The sequence below is a fragment of the Coturnix japonica genome, chromosome 5 (genome assembly GCF_001577835.2).
Source record: "Coturnix japonica isolate 7356 chromosome 5, Coturnix japonica 2.1, whole genome shotgun sequence".
In the NCBI taxonomy this organism is placed as follows: Eukaryota; Metazoa; Chordata; class Aves; order Galliformes; family Phasianidae; genus Coturnix; species Coturnix japonica.
Genome location: NC_029520.1, coordinates 35,522,725 through 35,541,804, shown reverse-complemented (window position 1 = coordinate 35,541,804; position 19,080 = coordinate 35,522,725). Strand labels below are relative to the sequence as shown.

At 43.6% G+C, this 19,080-nt stretch overlaps 2 protein-coding genes across 6 annotated transcripts in view; one reads left to right on the top strand and one right to left on the bottom strand.

Annotated features, from left to right (window-relative positions):
- Nucleotides 1-7,577, bottom strand: GSTZ1 (glutathione S-transferase zeta 1). 2 transcript variants are annotated; one of them, XM_015865189.2, is made up of 9 exons: nt 7,471-7,577; nt 5,851-5,902; nt 4,998-5,065; nt 4,256-4,336; nt 3,659-3,784; nt 3,087-3,162; nt 2,505-2,557; nt 926-975; nt 1-348 (listed from the first exon to the last, which is right to left on the bottom strand). In XM_015865189.2, exons 1-9 carry the CDS (start codon nt 7,489-7,491, stop codon nt 222-224), a joined length of 654 nt encoding a protein of 217 aa, XP_015720675.1. In that variant the 5' UTR covers nt 7,492-7,577; the 3' UTR covers nt 1-221. The 2 variants fall into 2 exon arrangements, with proteins under 2 accessions (XP_015720675.1, XP_015720676.1); XM_015865190.2 differs by lacking the exon at nt 7,471-7,577 and adding an exon at nt 6,445-6,568.
- Nucleotides 6,683-19,080, top strand: part of POMT2 (protein O-mannosyltransferase 2) — a 27,884-nt gene continuing 15,486 nt past the window's right edge. For 3 of the 4 annotated variants that reach the window (XR_001555798.2, XM_015865181.2, XM_015865180.2), the window contains exons 1-10: nt 6,683-7,796; nt 8,010-8,094; nt 8,796-8,900; nt 9,972-10,080; nt 10,928-11,036; nt 12,737-12,896; nt 14,737-14,843; nt 15,645-15,727; nt 16,179-16,288; nt 18,255-18,321. Coding sequence is in view for 3 of the 4 variants with exons in the window: in XM_015865181.2 (XP_015720667.1) it covers nt 7,396-7,796; nt 8,010-8,094; nt 8,796-8,900; nt 9,972-10,080; nt 10,928-11,036; nt 12,737-12,896; nt 14,737-14,843; nt 15,645-15,727; nt 16,179-16,288; nt 18,255-18,321 (1,336 nt within the window). In the remaining variant the exon portion in view is untranslated. Of the gene's footprint in view, nt 7,878-8,009; nt 8,095-8,795; nt 8,901-9,971; nt 10,081-10,927; nt 11,037-12,736; nt 12,897-14,736; nt 14,844-15,644; nt 15,728-16,178; nt 16,289-18,254; nt 18,322-19,080 lie in introns of all 4 variants that reach the window. The other variant, XM_015865185.2, reaches the window with a different exon arrangement.

Below are 19,080 nucleotides of genomic sequence, written 5' to 3'. Positions count from 1 at the left end.
TGAGAGTAAGCTGGTTATATATTTCTGATTATAGCTCTGTTCTGAACAGACCTTTATTAATTCTGCAAGATTGCTGCTGGACATAGGGAAGAGGTCAAATCAGCTGTCCCACATAGTGAGATGTTAGCACAGGGATTCCTGCTGGCACTCAAATTCTACTTGAGCTGTAGCTGATGTCATCCTCACCACTCCAGCTACTTGATTTAATGGGTAGAAGGGCCTCAAGATCGCAGCTCTGCAGGAGTGTCTGGCTGCCGGGATGGGTGGCTTACTTTGAATGCCTCTAACTCCAGGAGAGCTTTGTTTATTCTAGTTATTGTAGGATATGGACCCAGGTTCACACCATATCTGCAAAAGGAAAAAGATTTGTGAGGTTCAGTCAGACAGCAGAAGGACAGAGCAGTGTTCTGTGCCTGCCCAGTGTCAGCAAATCTCACACATTAAAAGAAGTTCATTCTTGCAGTTTTAAAACTAAACGCTAATGGAAAAGCTAGTTAGTTCTTCCCTTTTCACTAGGTTTTTACATAGTGTTCAGCTAATGGTAGGAAGGCAGTATGGGTTCCTTGGGAATCTTGCAGCCACTACTTGCATAGGTTTAGGACTTTCAACAAACACAGTCAGGTTACACTTTCCTCCGCCTTGTGCAATGCAGATACAGGGCAGAGGGAGAGGCAGGCAATCTTAATTTTTTTATAAGGACACAGATTGAGCTTCCTCCAGGGGCCTCTGGGAAGGAAGACCAGCTCCTCATTTCTAAAAGCCTCCAAAAGACAAATAACTTGTGACAGAAACTCATGCAGAGAATAATTGGACAGAGCAAGTTGTGGATCTTTCCTAACACAAGGAGAAGCAGAAGTTAAATTCTGCCAGTCTGACATAAGGAGTAGGTGCCCTTGAAGAACACTTCAAGCTTAGCCTTAATTACCTTTCAGCATTGCCAACTTGAGGCACCAAGCACAGATCAGCCATGGTTACCTGCAAATGGAGCACAGAAAAGAGACCAGAGTATTACTTTTTCAGCTGGTAGTATCTGATATTGTTTCATAGATAGGTTCATGATGAACAGAAGAGCTGTCACAACAATCCCATTATTGAAGCGAGCCTTAATAATGCCACAACAGTGATAGGAAAGGATCCTTACAGCAGTCACTAGCACAAAAGCTATCAGCCCTTAGGGAGCTTTGTAATTATCAGCCGATCATGGTGACCTCAAACATACAGTGCTTCTAAAGCAACTGCAAACAAGTGCTGGCAAACTGCAGAGGGAGAATCTGGGGGGATGGGTATAGGTATTGCATGGCTGGGAATGAATGTGTAAATTTTGCTTGTTTGCACTGCAGGAGCATCAAAGAGCTTCACCAAGATCAGGAACTGCTGAGTGATAAGACCTTTGTAAGCAGGCTCAGAGACTTGCAATCTGAAAAGAACACTCCTCATATATAATACAGTTAGGTGCTTAACTGCACAAAAGGCAACTGTTTCCACACTATTACCCAAGTCACGAAGCTGTGGGCACCTTTCAGGGCACACATTACTTTCCAGCATGAGATCTCATTACTAATATTTTCCCACCTTTTATAGGAATGATCTCAATGTCTACCAAACAGAACTGCTAAATGAAAGAGGTTGCCTCTAGCTTGGAAAGGGTCAGAACAACCTGTAGGCAATCTCTTTCTGCAGTCCGCCCATGTTCAAATTGGAGAAACAGCAGCAAAACGATAGAACTTGGTTAAAGTTTACACAGGACAGAGCTAAGAGAAGAACCTGCATTTCTTGAACTGTGCTTCACCCCTAAGGCAGGACACTTCATTCTTACTAGATCTAGAGTTCAAAAAGAATCATCATAGAATCACAGAATGGCCTGGGTTGAGAAAGGACCTCAAAGGTCCATCTAGTTTCACCCCTCCCCAAGGTGGGCAGGGTCGCCAACCACCAGACCAGGCTGCTCAGAGCCTCATCCAGCCTGACCTTGAATACCTCTAAGGATGGGCCATCCACAGTCTCCTTGGATATCCTGTTCCAGTGCATCACCACTCTCTGAGTAAAAAACTTCCTCCTAATATCTAGCCTAAATCTCCCCTGTCTTTGTTTAAAACCATTCCTCTTTGTCCTATCACCTAGATATGAATCTATGCAAACAGCCATTCCCCCTCCTGTTCGTACTCTCCTTTCAAGTACTGGAAGGCCACAGCGAGGTCTCCCCAGAACCTTATCTTGTCCAAGCTAAACACTCCCAGTTCCCTCAACCTTTCTTAATAGGTGAGGTGCTCCAGCCCTCTGATCATCTTGGTGAGCCTTGTTTGGACCCATTCCAAGAGCTCCTAGTCTTTCTTGAGCTGGGGTCCTAAGTAAGATTCATACAGCTATTTTTCTTATTGTATAGACACTGCATGTAGTGCAAAGCACAGGTTATAGTTGTGCTGTGTCTCTACAATTAATTCCCTTTCTCTTTTAATGGAACACGTTGGGACATACTACATGATACATAAGTCTCTGATACTTACCTCATCTCCCACACAGTAGCGTCCAGCAGTGTGCTGCAGAATCTGTTCTAGTGCTGCCAAGAGAGGTGGTATACTGGAGTAAGGCATTGGAAGCTCATTTGAAAGGAAGCCCAGAGACCTTTTTAACTGAGAATTACGAACAAGAGGATGAAAAAGGTGCAGTACAGGACAGAATCTAGAAAGAACAGAAATCCTACAATAACAGTTTCAGGAGTCTTTAATTTTCCCTCAGCCTTTTAGGAGTCAGGTAATTTCAGCTGTTTCAGGCAATGCAAATGAGGTCCTAAAAGCACAGTGTGGAGATACGTGAGAATAGGAAGAGTAAAATGTAGGAAGGTTAACTATCCAGAAGTGAAGACAGGCCAGCCATTCTAGTATATAGGGGAAAGTCTGGAGGAAACAAGAAGCTCTCTATTTCTCATAGGGAAGTAAACAAATATTATTACATGCCAAATTCTGTCCTGGACAAGGAACTCTGAGCAAGAAGAACACTGTGTCTCTCAGTTGAGGAGAAAGTAGGGTTCCAGTGGTGAAGCTTCCTCACATTTTTGAAGGGTAGTGAAAGTGACAAGCAGGATGTACCTTGGAATCCAGATGTGATGCACTGCTGAGCCCATTCCATTTTTCTCTCCCCCATTTTGTTAAGGATGCTCAAATTCTGTGAAGGCAAGCAATGTCTAGATTAGAAGGACTGCTGTTGGCTGGACCTTGCCTAGGGAGGGACGATTAAGAGGTGCCAAGCTTGGGTGCCCTGCCTGAACTCGGCCTGCTGAGTCAGCCCTGACCTCCCTCTTGCCAAACCACGTGCTCTGCTCTCTCCTAGACCTGTTCTTCTGTAACAGAAGCTGCCAGGGTATTCTTCTGCCCAAGGTCTCGGGCTCACTCCCCCTTCCTGAAACATTGTATACCCTGCACTGAAACCATATGGGTTCAGTTGTTTCTGGAGGGGTGCTACAGTATTTTCTTTGTATGAAATTCTGTTGCCATTGGCAGATCAGGTAGAGACTAAGCATAGATTTCATCTGCTAACAGAGTCTTAAAATCTGCCACTCTATTGGCCAACAGCAGCATAAAGACTCTGAGTTTTGAAAAGTTACAAACTCCTGGAAATCCACCCTGTTTTTCTCATTTACATGGATATGACCAGGCAATACCTGGAGTGGCTGAATGCCAGAAGCAATGTGATCTGAAATCATTCTGACTTGAGCTCTCTTCTTTGGATCTTGGGGCAAGAGCCTGGGATTAGGACGAGTGTCTTCTAAGTACTGAATTATAGCCAGCTGTAATGAACAAAGAGATAAGGGAAGGTTATTGGAGAGTGGGAGAATAGTAGAAAAGTATGCATCCAGAACGCTTAGGAAAGGGAGATTTCTAGCTAGTTCAACAGAATACAATAGTTTTCAAATAGAATGTGTTCCAAGTCTGAGGAACAGCATATCCCCTTAGATGCCTGGTTAAGACCTTCTGATTTAGACCTGCTGTAGTTTCAGACAAACCACGGCACCACACTCTAAGCCAGACTACAGACAGCTCAGTAAAAGGTGGGATTATGAACCAAAGCTGAGTTGACAGGAGTCTCCCAGTATGGGTTACGTTTTTTTTCCCCACAAGTGGGATTATTTATAACAAATGTTATTTGTTCTGTAACACACAGACAAGAGGTCTGAGGGAACACAAAGAAAAAGCTTCCCCCCCTCCTTCTGGTCAGCAGCTTGATTCAGTGGTTAGCAGGGATGCGGCTGTTAACTCACCGACTGAGAGATGGTGATACCGTCAATTTTCAAGGCTGGGACTTGCTGCATTGGATTCACTGCCTTGAATTCAGCAGAAAACTGTGGAAATGAACCCAAGATTATTGCAACCAGAATCTTTTCTTGTTTTCTTCCTCAGGCTCCCACAGGGCTGTTTGTTTGTTTTTGTTTTTCCTAAACCTGGCTTTTCCCTCTGCCTAAGTGCTAGCGTTCACAGTAAGTTGTGCTATACTACAGCAGGTTCCTGCCGAGGCTCAGAAATTGCTTCACCCAAGGTGAGATTGCCTTACCTCTTTATAATCCATCAGTGCCAAGCCCAGGATCAGTGGCAGTACAACAGTATTGCTATCACCATTCTAATTGGAGATCTCTTTCGGCAACACAGCCCTTCCTTTGGCAGGCCATTTGAAATCTTGTGCTGTATCATTTGGCATCTTTTGGATGTCCCCCTCTGTTCTGGCCTCCCTTCCTATGCTTGATACGTTTGGTTATATCATGCTAAATAGGACCAAAAGATCTTCAGAATTATGAAATTCAATCACAGATTTTTAAGGCAGAGGTGAAAATCTTTAGTCACCTACAATGATCTCCTTTTACTCTCAAACCCAGGGAATACTGATTGAAAGCAACTACTACAGAGTAACTGAGGAATTCAGTAACGTTCCTTAGTGCTCATCCCAGTTCTCCTTGTGATTCCCAAGTTCAGCACCCTTGGAGGGACCAATGGTAGCTGTATCCTTACCTGCTGCCCCCCATCCTTCAGGAGGTTCACTGGTATCTGGTCATAGGCAATCCCTTTAAGAGCCAGTGCTAGGGAGAAGATAGTACACAGCTTCAGACAGGCACATTGAGACCAGCTTCATTGGTAGTGGTCTCATGGAAAAGTTAATATCTCAATTTGGGGAAAAAAATGAAAAAAGAAAGCTTTAAAACTGAAAAAGACCCTATCCTTCAAGAAAGGCAGCCTGAGTCCATTGAGAAAATAGCATGTCAGGGGATCCTATGCTCACTTTCCAAACTGTGTTCAAGACTGTGTCAGTCTAAATAGGGTCCATTCCCAGCCCCTTTTGGCTCTTAGGGTGATGTGACACTGTATATGTGTAAAAAAGACTAGCGTCCCTTGAAATAGTGTGGAACAAATAGCCATTTGCATCATGTTAGCTTTACAAAAGCAGTTTCTTGTAACAAGCTGCAGACACAAATCTGCACAAAATACTAAGAGAACAGAAAACTTTTCCAAAGCCTATTGAGCAAGGTTTGTCCACAGTTGAGCAATGAGCTGCTGCTTCTGCCCTCCAGTATGGAAAGCTGGGGAGAAGCTTGCACCAGCCATGTACACCCTCTTGCTTGAATGCTGGATGACTACAGAAGATACCCTCAGATTCCCTGCTAAGTGGAAAGACCTCCTGTCTGCTTCTCTCTCATCCTGCAGCTCCAGGGAGCCTGTGGTGTTCCCTCCCACTCCATAGCAGAGTGAGGTAAATACTAAGTCACTGTCCCAGGTTCATGTTTGCTGATCTCTATTAAGTGACTAATCTTGTCAATGAAAAGTGGAGATACCACAGCAACACCAAGACAGTAAAACTAGTTCTTACCGATTCTCACTCTCCATGAACAGGAGCTTCGGAAATAGCTGTAAAGTATTGGCTGAGAAAAGAAAGACAGATGAAGTGGTTATGTGGTGAGAATACCAGAGTATTTTAAAGGAGGGCAGTGCATGACCAGAAGGTGTTTCAGGAGCCGTAAGATACAGCAGAGCAAGGTTTGCCAGGGTAGAGAGCTTCTTTCTGGAAGTGTCTGCTCTTCTTCTGGCTGCACAGGTAGTGCTCCTCTTTTTCATTCTGACCCTCTGGATGTTCAGTTGTATCTCTTTTCAGCAACATACAAGTGATATTAAAATTATCCCTTACCAGGTTTCCCTCTTTGTCCCTATCAGATACTGCTAACTTCTCTCCTGTCACATATTTTTGAAGCTAACTCCTCAGTGATTGTGCCAAGCACCAGCACTGGGTATTTCAGTACCACAAAACAGCCTTTTCAAGCCAAGGAAGACACAACCAGCATCTTTCCAATTGAGATGAGCTACTGCTGTTCAGTATGAATACTAAGAGGGCAGAAAGCTCATCTTCATCTGAACTCCAGCACCAAGGCAGCTTTCCTGCATGCTTTCACCCCAACCAAGCTCTCACCTTTTCTGAAGCCATGTTCAGCAGTGCAGTTCAGCCCAGGAAATAAAAGAACTGCTGCTTCTCTTTCCCCTTTAACTCAGCTGGGATGGGGGAAGGATTTGGGAACCAATGAGTAAAGCACCACGCCCCCAAATCTATGCTCAGTACACAGGTCACCAGCCAGTTGGATTCAGTCCTGGGAACTGCAGCCAGCTGCACATGCATCCCCATGTGCTGTGCTGCAGCCCCAGCCCCGCTATCAGAACATATTACTCAGATTCGAGCTCAGTGCTTGCTGATCTTTAAAGTCCCTTCCAACCTAAGCCATTCTGTGCAAAACTTGAGGGGTCATATTTCTTTCTCTAGCTTTTTGTCCTGCATAAATAAGGCAGCTGGAGAGACTGTCTGGCTCTCTGCAGCTGCCAGTGCAGAAACACAGCTCAGGGAAACACACCGATGGAAGCAAAGCTGTGTGCAGTGCTTCTGTCTCATTGGGCAGCAGCTGCCAGCTCCTTGTAGGAGGTCCTGGGGCTCCTGCTGCCTTCCTGCCATCAGTACCAGCTCAATCTCAGGCTGGGCTGCAGGGAAAGAAACAAGAACTGTGACTTCTAAATATACACACATACATATAAAAGCACACAGTGTCTATGAAATACTCTGCCTCGTTTTCCCCGGGCACTTGGCTGACAGCATTTCGGCTTGCAATGTCCTTTCACCTGTTGCAGACTCTAGTCCCTCAGCTGGCAGAGCCGTTCCTCTCGACCCCTCTCTACAGCTCCTCGTCCCTTTGCAGCCTGCACTATCATTTGTAACTAAATCGCCTTAAACCAATTGCTTCCCCCTATCATCTCAAGGAGCAGAGCTGCGGATCTGTCTTCATTAACCACCATTTCCGCCCCTCTGCAATCCCACGGGCAGCGGAAGGCAATGAAGCGTACACAAAGGCAGCAAGCGGCCGGAGCCGGCTGAGCGATGGGGACGTGGCTCCGCCGCCTTCCATCGGCTCACACCCCGCTGCCGCCCGCCCCGCTCCCGAACCGCCGGTACCTTGGCTGCAGCACGGCTCATCCCGGCAGCGGCCGCGGCGCCCCGACAGGACTACGGCTCCCGGCGTGCCCCGCACTCCGCCTCCCGGCTCGCCCCGCTCCCGGCCTGCTGCCGCGCGGCGGAGCGCCGTCCATGCCGGCGGCGGGGGGAGACAGGGCCGGGCCGGGCCCGCTCCGGCAGCGGGGATCCCGGCGGCCGCAGGGAGCGCCGGCCGCCTCCGCGCTGTCTGCTCGTCCTCCTGCGGGCTGCAGGGCCGCGCTGGGCCTCGTCACACTCCTCAGCTTCGCCTCCCGCTTCCACCGCCTGCCCGAGCCGCCGCACGTCTGGTACGGGTCGGGGGTCAGGATCTTAGCAAACACCCTGCCCGTTAAGGCTGCAGTATGCGCCACGTTGTCGTCCCAGTGAATGTATGCATTGTCCTTTATTGAGCGTGTGGCAGTAACCCTTCACACGATGAAAAATGGGAGGAAAAAAACAATCCTGGATTTTTGACAGTTGTCAGCTTTGCAATAGGTTGTTCTGTTTGTTTTTTTTTCCAGTTGGGATGAAACCCACTTTGGGAAGATGGGAAGTTACTACATTAACCGGACCTTCTTCTTTGATGTCCATCCTCCCTTGGGGAAGGTAAATGGCACTGCTCCGTGTGTTTCAGAAGCCATGGGTGTCATCCCCTGTGTTCTGCATCCCCAGGCTCAGCTTCTTTTCCTCTTTGTGGAAACACTGAGTATGAGGAAACAAATCAGTGCTGCTGCTGGATACTGAGAAAGTTTGAGCACATGGTAGATGAGAAATGGACTGTGTTGTCCAGAGGGGATGTTTAATTGAGGCTTACGGATTAAAGGAAGCAAATGCTTTTTATGGCTCTGCTGCAGCTCAGATGCCTGACACAAAGCCATGGCTTGCTGTGCTGTAAGTGAACTTGCCCTAGTAGTAACAGAAGGTTTGCACAGTGTTGATAAGGCTACAACTCTTCCACCTCAGGTTGTCTTCCTTTCAGACTGAGCCTCCTTAAAATGTGGGAGTAGGGAGCTGTGGGAGCATCTGCAGGGCCAGCATTCAATGTGCTAAGCCCCATACATGGGGCTACAAGCCTGCAGTTGTCGTTGCAGTCAGCAGCTAAAGTTTTGATCCCTTCTGATGTTGATTTTGGACAAGGGCAATATGGATGCATGTGAATTCTGTGCAGAAACCATTGTTTGGATGGCGTGCCTGAATTAAGTTATTATGCTGTGAATTGGACTTGGCATGTGTGAAAATCTTACCTGATGCTGTTCTGGGTTCTCTTTGGGTTTTCCTGACCAGTTCTTTCACCTCTTTCTTCTCAGATGCTGATTGGACTTGCTGGCTACCTGAGTGGATATGATGGAACGTTTCCTTTCCAAAAGCCAGGGGACAGATATGAACAGCACAACTACATGGGAATGAGAGGGGTAAGGCATGAAAGGCTAGTATCAAGATTTTTAACTCTCCTGTGCTTTTCAGTACTAAGTATTATGTCATAAGAGAAGCTTTACTGGATTAGATCAAAGATCTGTTTGGCCTTGTCTCTAAGCTCCCTAAAAGATTGCTGGTAGTTGTATAGTGAGTAAATCCTCATGTCTGGTTGTGAGAGGCTTTGTGAAAAGCGAGTCAATTCTAGAGGGTGTCTCTTACTGTGAATTTAAAGGGACTATAGTTTTGAGTGGGACAGGTGTATTCCCTATTGTACAAAGGGAACGGTGCTGAGTCTGGGCTTCTGCTCACCCCACTGTGCTTTGCTGGAGTCCCTGACGGCTGGGAGCTGAGGTTCTCAAGAAAACTAAGATCAGTCTGTCTCCAGTGACATCGAGCTTAATGAGACAAAGTGAGTAGTAATCTATTCAGACTGGTATTCTGCCTGAAACCCTGACTGTTCTGTTACCGAGGGAGGCTTAGAGCCATAAGCATGGCAGTAGATAACTCCAGTCAAAAGAGCTGCCAGTTGCTGGTGCATAGAAAAAAGAATGAAAACTGGAAGGTGTATTTCCTTGGTTTACTTATCCAGTCTTTAGCTACTCATGGTTCTACATTTCCCGGAGCCGAGTTTTCTGTTCTTTGTCCTTCAGCTACCCTCACTCTCATTTGTCTAGAGAAGGTGAAGTTGATCTGCTGAAGATATGAGATAGTGATATACTTTGTTCTTAGATTTTATATTCTAATATCTTGTTGAAATAAGTTGAGTATGATGGACGTGTAATGTGTCTACTTGACATTTGCTTTTATGAATATCTGATACTGTCCAGAAGAAGAATGATGAACTATTGTTCCTAACACCTTTAGAGACAGAACAACGTAAGCAACCGTTGTTCTCTGAGCAGTATCTTTGCTCACTTGGCTTTTGTCTGCTGATATCGGTGAGTCAGTTCAGCAACTTCAGCACCTTCTGTTGTTGATGGGTATACGGCATGAAGGAAGGAAAGGGATGTGTGTGCCTTCACCTTGGGGAAGGGTATAACTCCTCCCATTATCTTCTTTTCCTACAGTTCTGTGCATTCCTTGGCTCCTGCCTGGTACCCTTTGCCTACCTCACAGTGCTAGAGCTGTCCAAGTCTATGCCAGCAGCCTTACTCACAGCTTTCATCCTTATTTTTGGTAGGTGTTCCTGCTACAGTGAAGTGGAATAAAAGAATTCAGAGAATGTCATTTCTGGCTTGCCGTGTGTTACCTAGCAGGTTATTACGCCTACTGAGAGAGGTTCCCAAAAGCCAAGTCATTCTGTTTTATATGAGGCTTTTTAATTGGCAGTCCTCTAGAGGATTTTACATTCAAATGTTTATTGGTATCTCTGTTATGTGTGTGACCCCAGCGTTGGGCTACATTTCACATCACTCTTAAGAATTTTTACAACACGCACAGTCAGGAATAATTTTGCCCACTGGTGAAATATTGATGTCTCCCGTATGAACTGCAAAGATATTTAATAACCAGCTGCACTACTATGGAAGAGTTCACAGTAAGAAATAAGTGATGTTCTTTGTGGAACTGAGCCAACAGTGGAGCAATGAGCATTTCAGATGAAGGTGATCAAATCAGAGCGTTACTGGGAGATGCAGATATTGATGCACAGGGACTTAAAATTCCCCAGTCGTATTCATTTGTTACAGATGATATCTGAAAGATGACTTTTTCCTCTGCATCGTCCTCAGGCAGCATTCTGGTGCTTTAGTAGATTAATCATAGCTGTCTGCAGCACTCTCTATTTGAAAATGTTAACAGCACACCATGAGTGCTTTTTACAGGTACTGCTCTGCTGCCTGGTTTCTGTGAGTGAAAGTTTATTTCTTATCCAATTAGACATTGAGTTGTTCTGACCTGCTTCAGGTTCTGAAATTGCCCTCGTTCTTTTGACTCAGCTACACCAAATAAGCTGCCTTCCTGCCATGTTAGATTGATTCACTTTGTAACAGCAAACATTTCTGCCATTGTTGTGTGTCTTCAGATACAGGCTGTATTACTTTGTCTCAGTACATCCTGCTTGACCCCATTCTGATGTTCTTCCTTATGGGAGCTGTTCTGAGTATGGTGAAGTGTAACTCCTGTTCAGATAGGTAAGATAAAGATATATTTTTTTTTAAATCATAGATACTCAACCTTTGCATGGGTTAAGTGCTTGAACACATCTGAAACTTGGTAGTCTGTATGAATGGCCAAGACTAGACTCTTCTAGGGAACCTGGAGGTGAAAATGGTGCATGGTAGAGGAGATAAAATCTTCAGTATAAGGGTTTGTAAAACAAGGGAGAAAGGATTATGACAGAAGTAAACTGGGAGGGAGGCTTAAATGCATTATTTTTCAGGAAGAAGAATTTCAGCAGAAATGGTGGTTATGAAATGGTAAATCTTTAAAATGAAGTTTAAAGTTTTTAAAAACTCCTTGACTGGAAAGAATGTGGCATGGGACGTTGTTAGCGGAGACAGAGGATGAATGGTGATTGTAGTTTGCCAATGCTTTACTCCTTAATGGCAAAAATATTAATATTCTGTCTTGGCTCAGTCACTTTGTCTCCAGGCCACATTAACAGAGCTTTACCATAACTGTAATATTACAAATATTTCTAAATCCTGCTAGCTGAGCTAGAGAGTATAATTTGTTAGATTTAAAGAGGTTAAAAACTTAAGAAATACAGTAAGGATGATGGTTAGGATATTTGCTGCAGACTTATCAAAGGGGAGTGGTGATTTATAGCTGTTTGGATATGCCAGAGGGTTTCTTTGTGGCAGAGCTATACAGAACAATTAGCACACAATGTATGCAGAATTTGAAGGCATAAAATCTCAGAATGCTAAAGAAGTGTTTTTTGTTTCATGTGGTGTTCAAGAATGGATCCATTAAGTCTTAGCATGATTGCAGCAAGCATGGCTGAAACACAGCCTGCAGAATCATATAAGGCTCTGTGAGGCCATTCCAATCGACAGCACTTGCCCCAGGGAGTACAAGCACCAAGATACAGGGCAGTGTTTGATCAGCTCGTGGTGCAGCTGTATGTGCCATGACCTGGACTTTTTTCCTCAAGTCTTTGAAAACAGGATTAGCTTTACCTGGTCGATCTTATGTAGATTAAAAGCCAGCTCTATCTCTTGTGTTGTGTAGTAGGGCGGAGGGATTTCTAATCAAGGCACAGGTATTGAGGCATCAGGAGGAAAAGGCTTTTAGATTTCCTGTCATCCTTATTCAGCTTTTTGCTTCAGTTTTAGTTTAGTTTGTAATTTCATTGCTTTTTGCTACAGCTTTTCTTTGAATAAATGTTCTTCTCTGCAGCCTTTCTGCTTTTTTTGAAAGTGGCTGCTCTTTTTCTGATGCCCTTCTCCCTGTCCTTAGCTTTCTGAGTGATGTAAGCTTACTTTTTTATGGAACTCATTGATGAAGCCTTAATTCTGATTTCAGACCTTTTACATGTGAAATTTCTTTCAAATGATATTTCAGCTTATACATGATGTCTGTTCTCCCTTTTTGAAAGGGGTAATACAGGGCTGCCTATTCTGATGTGATGGGCTCCACTGAACCCTGCATCAAGGGCATCCTTGCATCATGAGAATCATCTACAGAATGAAAGAAACATGTTTTTTTTGTGTGTGTTTTTTCTTTTACTTTTTTTTTCTTTTCTTTTCTTTTTTTTTTTTTTTCTTTTCATGAGAAGAAGATGGAATCTAATTTTGTGGGGCAGTGATTTGCTGTTTGTTTTTCTGATTACAGCTGCTGATTCATGTAGCCATCATTTATTCTCTGCTTTCATCTCTGTGTCCTGCAGGCCATTCTCTGCCTCCTGGTGGCTCTGGCTGAGTCTGACTGGGGTGAACCTTGCTGGAGCAATGGGGGTGAAGTTTGTTGGCCTCTTTGTAGTCCTGCTGGTTGGTCTGAACACAATCTATGACCTTTGGGACTTGCTGGGGAACCTCAACGTGTCACTGGTGACTGTCAAAAACTTACTTATGTTAAGGATTTCCTTATTTTGCTTTGTTTTCTTTTACCTATGTAATTTTAGTTTTTTTATTTTAGTCTTAGTATTTGGGTGCCCTATTCCAATATATTGCATGCTGGCAACTGTGGAATCTGCTACTGGGAGAAATATATTGATAGACCATTTACTGTTTTGCAACCAGCGGGATAAAAAAGAATTCTTCTAGCACATCTGCTGAGAGGCGTGCAGTTCTCTCCTTGTCTCAGCCTCTCATGAAGCTTGAAAATTCAATTTCTTTCACTTACTGTTTTTGTCCTGTCTTATAAACGGTGGGGGACATGAGGGGCTTTTTCTGTTCCTGCTGCGTGATTTGTTTTCTCTGATTAATGTGAATCAATATGGGCTGCAAAGATGCAGTGTTCCAGCTCCAGAGAAGCACTTCTTGAGCAAAGTCAGTTAATTGCATTTGAAATGGAACAAATCCATCATGTCTTAGCTTTCTGCCAGCAGACGGCTGCACAGTGATTTCATTTGTGCTGCTGGCAGCAAAAGCAGCAAGCCCCTGGGTGTTAGAATATGTAAAGAAATTTACTCCAGAAGGTAGATGCTTCTTTCTGAATACCTAAATATTTGGCAACTGTGGTGCTTGAGGAGGGAAAAAAAAAACAACACAACAAGGATGAAACCCATGAAGTTTGAATAACTTATCTCTGCATTTGTTAGAAAACTACTCGTGGTTATTTACATGCAGCGTTTCAGGGACTAGTTTGATTCCTAGAATTCTCAGCTTATCTTGGTTCTCTATTCTAGCTTGCTTGATGCTGTCCTTCAAGTGTGTTTTCTCTTTTGACTTTGCATTGAAGTCTGTAGTTGTAGGCTTTGATCTTTGTGAAAAAGATTTCTATTTCAGTCATTTAGCCCAGTGGACTGGAGGTTATCTTATGTGCCGCTGCTGCATGAATTTGGTTATGTGCCAGCAATCAACATTTCTCCAAGTGTCCGGTAGTTGTTAAGTGTTCTGCTCACGTACCTGTGTTGAGCAGCTGCTTCTCCTGTTGGCTTCAGTAAATTCTTATTTCTTTAATATGTTCAGCTCTTTTTCGTGGAATCATAGAGTTGTTTGAGTTGGAAGGGTCCCTGAAAGGCCACCTGGTCCAACTCCCTGTGCTGAACAGGGACACCTGCAGACAGATCAGGTTGCTAAGAGCCCCATCCAGCCTGACCTTGACTGTTGCCAGGAATGAGGCATCCACCACCTCACTGGGCAACCTCACCACCCTTATCATAAAAAAACCTTTCCCTTATGTTACTTTTTCCATTAAGTCTGAATTCCCTGCATCTGTTATTAAGGGGTAGAAAATGTTTTGCTTAATGATTGTGTGATAGATTCCGTGTTGGGGAGGGGGAGAAAAGTACATTTGCCTTAATCAGCTTTGTAGTTATTTGTGAATGAACACTGATATTTTCTTGTCCCACAACTGTTTATTGCCCATCATGTATTTAGATGATTTGTTCTATGACCAGCAGAGTTAGCAGGATGTGATCACACAATCGCAATCTGGCGCAGCTGCGTACAAACTGCTTCTCTCAGTGATTTACATGGATTGCTCTGCTTTTGTGTCAAGGCAGCTGAAACACCAAGCATTTGCTGCTGACTCTTTGTAACTTCTGGCTGAGGAGTAGCAAAAGAAGTTGGAGTGTCAGAGTATCCTTGCTAAGCCAGCTGGTTTATGTGGAAGAAACATACTTAGCCCTTGTTACATTCAATCTGCATAGTGAGACAGTGTATCTAGTAGCTTGTGCACTCATGTTTTCATTTCACGGTTTGATCGAGGTTGTGTTTGTTCCAGGTCATGTTTGGGAAGCATCTCCTGGCTCGAGTGTTCTGCCTCATCTTGCTTCCGCTCACCCTCTACGTGGCAATGTTTGCTGTTCATTTTGAAGTATTAAATAAAAGGTATTTCACTTTTATTTTTTTCCTACAGATGAAAAATCATCTGTCATCTTTGAATTAAACACCATTGATTATGGATTTCTCCGTTTATGGCACCAAAAGCACAGCCATGAGCTGTGTCTTTGTTTAATTCCCTTCCCAGACTCCTGCATTGTTCTTAGAGAAGGGCTTTGTCCAGGCTGGCAGTGAAACAGAATTTGAGCTTGAGACATTCTGACCTGTGATGAAAAATGTCTGGTAGGTGTTCCTATAGAGAGAACTGTAGTCTAAATGCCTTCTGGTAAGGAGGGCTCTTTATTTAGAAAGCAGCAGTAAAATAGTCCAATAATGATTTATTACATGCTGCCATAAGTGATGATGTGAAAAAAGCATTTAACCATTAACAAAAATGTAAAATCTGTTATTTGTTCAGTTCAAGTCAGGTGGTTTTGCCACTCACTACTTAGCAGAAATGAGACTTTAGAAACCTCAAGGAGAGGCTTTGTTAGATGTTAGTTGGCACTGAGCTTTGTTTGTTATAACAGCACCCACAAAGACAATTGATGATGCTTTGTTCAGTGCCAGAAGGAACACATTTTTATGTTCTCTTGTTCATTTCTTGCAAAAGTGTGCATGTTGGCTGTTATTCACAGCATTAGAGATGCAATTAAGGGAAACCCAATCATTCTTCTCCTGAGACCACGTCTGTTATTTTGTTTTCATCTGTTTTTCTTTTGGTAAAAGCAATCTGATAGTTCACAATGGAACTTTGTATACTTGTTTTGCCATTCTTTGAATTATCACATTCTTTGCTCTGTGTTTTAGTGGTCCTGGGGATGGTTTCTTCAGTTCTGCCTTTCAGTCCCAGCTGATTGGGAACAATCTTCATAATGTCTCCATTCCAGAGCGTGAGTGTCCAAAGGAGTAAACTGATCTGAGCTGTCAAAATATGTGGGACTTTAGATAAAAACCACATCTCCTGTGAAGCACCACAGGGTAGATAAGACAGTTATGTGTGTATGCATCTTCATTTTTTTTGGCCTTTATTTTATTTCAGATAACAGAAAGGGATTTCACCTGTTCAGCATAGAACCTAGAGCTTCTCTTTATGTTAAAACAATGTGGGAGAGATATATAATATTTGGTTGAAACTTTTAGAACAGTTTCACTGAATAGTGGATGGTGACAGAGGGAAAGCTTGCAGTGAGCTATTTGGATTAATGTTTCAATCAGGAAATGTGCTTTCATCAAAACAAAGCAGGAACATGCAAGCCTAATTGGAGCACTGCAGGCTGGCTGAGGGAGGTATGTATAGGAGAGCTGCCTTATGCTTTTTTTCCTTTGTTCCTTCCCATTTAGATTTGGCCTATGGGTCTGTGGTCACAATGAAGAACCTTCGGATGGCAGGAGGTTACCTTCACTCCCACTGGCACCTCTACCCAGAGGGCGTTGGGGCTCGCCAGCAGCAGGTTGGTGTCCTGCAGTCCTGCCTCTAACTGCAGTCATCTACTCACTCCCGTTGCACTTAGTGTTAGGTGTCATTGTGGCAGGAGCTGTGTTATCTTCTCAGCATGCCTCTGTTGTGCATCTGACTTGGAATCTTGAATGTAAAGAGCCCACCAGTTTGCACCAGGGAGGTGACAGAGAGTAACAAAGCTTCACTGCAGTAGCAAGACCCATATCCATAGATGGAGGCCACTATGACTTAAACATAAAGAAAAGTTATGTTCTGTAATGAAAATGCTGTTGTTACTTCAGGGAAGAATGGGAAACTATTAAAAACGAACCTATTGCTTGTGTTAAAAGCCACAGAATAGAAGTGCTGAGTGTTGTTTCCATTTGTGCCACAGGCCCCTGTGATGTTTTGTGAATTACTTCCTCATTTGTGCCTTATTTTCCTTATCTGTCACCAGGGAAACTGTAAGGCTTTGTTCATTAAATTGGATATCTGTACGTTTGTAAGCCGCCCATAATGAAAGGTACTTAGCTGAACTCTCAAAGGGCTTATGTTTAAGTGATTAACCAGTAAATTAAAAAAAAAAGAAAGAAAGAAAGTGAAACCATGTAAGTATCACTAATTAATTATTACAGAAATTAAGGGCTTTTCTTGTTTTTGTCCATCATGATCAAGCTTCATAAATCTCTGCTGCTTCTGTGGCTTTCCCAACGTATATGTCGGTGTCTAAAAATTGTTCTCAACTGTTTGACAGAAAGTTTCTGGAGACAAACAAGTGTTTATTTTTAACTCAGTCTCTGTTATGAGGAAGAGGATTTCAAAAATAAACTTTAATTAATCTTTTCTTGCTGTTCTTCCCAGCCAAAAATACTTCCAATGCTGTCAGGCAACAGTGATGTTTATTACTGTAGATGGAGCTATAATACCAAAACTCACTCAAGAACAAGCCAAATTTAAGTGCAGAATATGCCTTATGACAGTAAAAGCAAACAAAGGGGAATTGGAGGGTGCTGATGGGAGTTTCCTTTGGGGTAGGTGGGAGAGGATGGATATCCCCTTTCTTGCCACTGCAATCCCATCCCTGGAGGGGTATGCAGAAGGAAAGGTATTTACAACTTGGGGAGCAAGAGATGGAGATGGTGGTCTCTCTGTCTTCTCTCCTAATTATATGACCTCAAGGCCTATGAGGTTCCTACTCACCCATTTTCCCACCCTCAGAAGCTTCTGTATGTTCTGCCTCACTCACCCACTCACTGGGTGGTCTGCTTGTGTCTAAGTGAGAGGCACAGGTGTGGGACTGGGCTGGGGTCCTGAAGAGCAGGGCTTGCTGCTTCTGCAGCTGGGAGAGGAGAGAGAGCACAGAGGGCACAGTTCCTCCTGCCTGGAAATGTGGCCTTCTGTAGCAGCACCCTCCCCTGCTCTTGGTAGCAGTAAGAGCAGTTACTCTGTGTGAAGCCGAGCAAGTTAGTGAAGATTAGCACATACTGCTTTATGAGTTGGTCCCTGAAACCTTAATTTGGAGATTTTGGCACTAGTATAACAGTTATCTTAATCAGCTTGTTGTTTTAAATCTCTACCAAAGATGCCAGTTTATAACGCCAATGCTATTTCCATCTACTTATACTGTTCAGTGATAATTCAAGAAGTTCAGGTTCGGATGTCCTATTGTTTTAGAAGGAACCTCTGAGTTAGTGTAGGTGGAGGGCAAGCTGTTTGGTTGGAAGCTGTTATTCATAGGGCAAGTGAACTACTGTGAAGTATAATTCTCCAGAGCAGATGTGCTGTATCTTGATGAAAGGGTGTGATCTGGATTAAGCAGTGGCCAGCAATTGGCCATCTGTGATGGAATATCATAAAAGTCATGTCAAGTTTTTCTGTGCTGGTAATGCATTCATTTGGGCCTTCAATTTGCTGATGATTGTATCTTCACTATTACCAGCTTATGTTTTTGCTTAGTAAAATAGTTTTTCTGCTTTCAGGTCACAGCCTACTTACATAAGGATTTGAATAACCTGTGGATTATAAAGAAGCATGATTCAGATACAGGTAACAAGTACTGATAAGAAGTCTTTTATAACTGCTGCTTAATTTTTTAACATAAATATTTTAAGTTCCCTCCAGGGCAAAGTGTATTTCATAGATATGAGATGTGGTGGGAGCGAGAACAAGGGCAATCCGACTCGGTGTTTGTGTCTGCCGTGTTGTTTGTTTTTGTTCTCTGTGTTGTACAGTTAAAGTAAATCAGCTTTTCTCAGCTGAAGGTCACTAAGTAGGGTTGCAAATAGCAGAGAGGAAATTAATGTGAGCTCAGTCCATATTTTGTGGAATCCATTGTTTTGGCTGTGGGTCCCAGAGGAGTGGGTTCCCAGTTTGCTCTGATATGTGATATCCAGGTGGCTTGCATGCATGCTTGCTTGGGTCTGTTGAAGGTGTCATCCTTCAGTAGTGCAGCTGATGCATGATTGGGCTAGGGTAGTTTCCTTTCTATTTTTGCTGCCAGTATACATAAAAATTGACAAGGAACAGTCTAAACAACAAAAAAATTCAAATAATGAAGATATGATGACATGAACAGTCTTGCAAATGTCATTTTATAGTGCATGAAATTAAAATGCAGATATCTAGTTATGGTGTTCAGTTAGCCTGGCCTAGCATCCCTTTTACTGAAGGGCAGTATATGCTGCTTTGAGCCACATTCATGCCCAGTTGTATGGAGTAGTTTCAGGGCTGGTCTTTAAACTAGGGCAGTGATTTACACCAGACTTTCAGTCTACACAAATGAGTTTGCCTTGTGTTCTTTGCATG

Excerpts from the sequence above, each read along its gene's own strand:
- GSTZ1 (XM_015865189.2), bottom strand. The coding sequence starts at position 7,491 with ATGAGCCGTGCTGCAGCCAAG. Across the intron at positions 5,903-7,470 it reads TGAGCCGTGCTGCAGCCAAG|CCAATACTTTACAGCTATTT; the intron begins GTACCGGCGGTT and ends TTCTTTTCTCAG. Across the intron at positions 976-2,504 it reads GCTACTGTGTGGGAGATGAG|GTAACCATGGCTGATCTGTG; the intron begins GTAAGTATCAGA and ends CTCCATTTGCAG.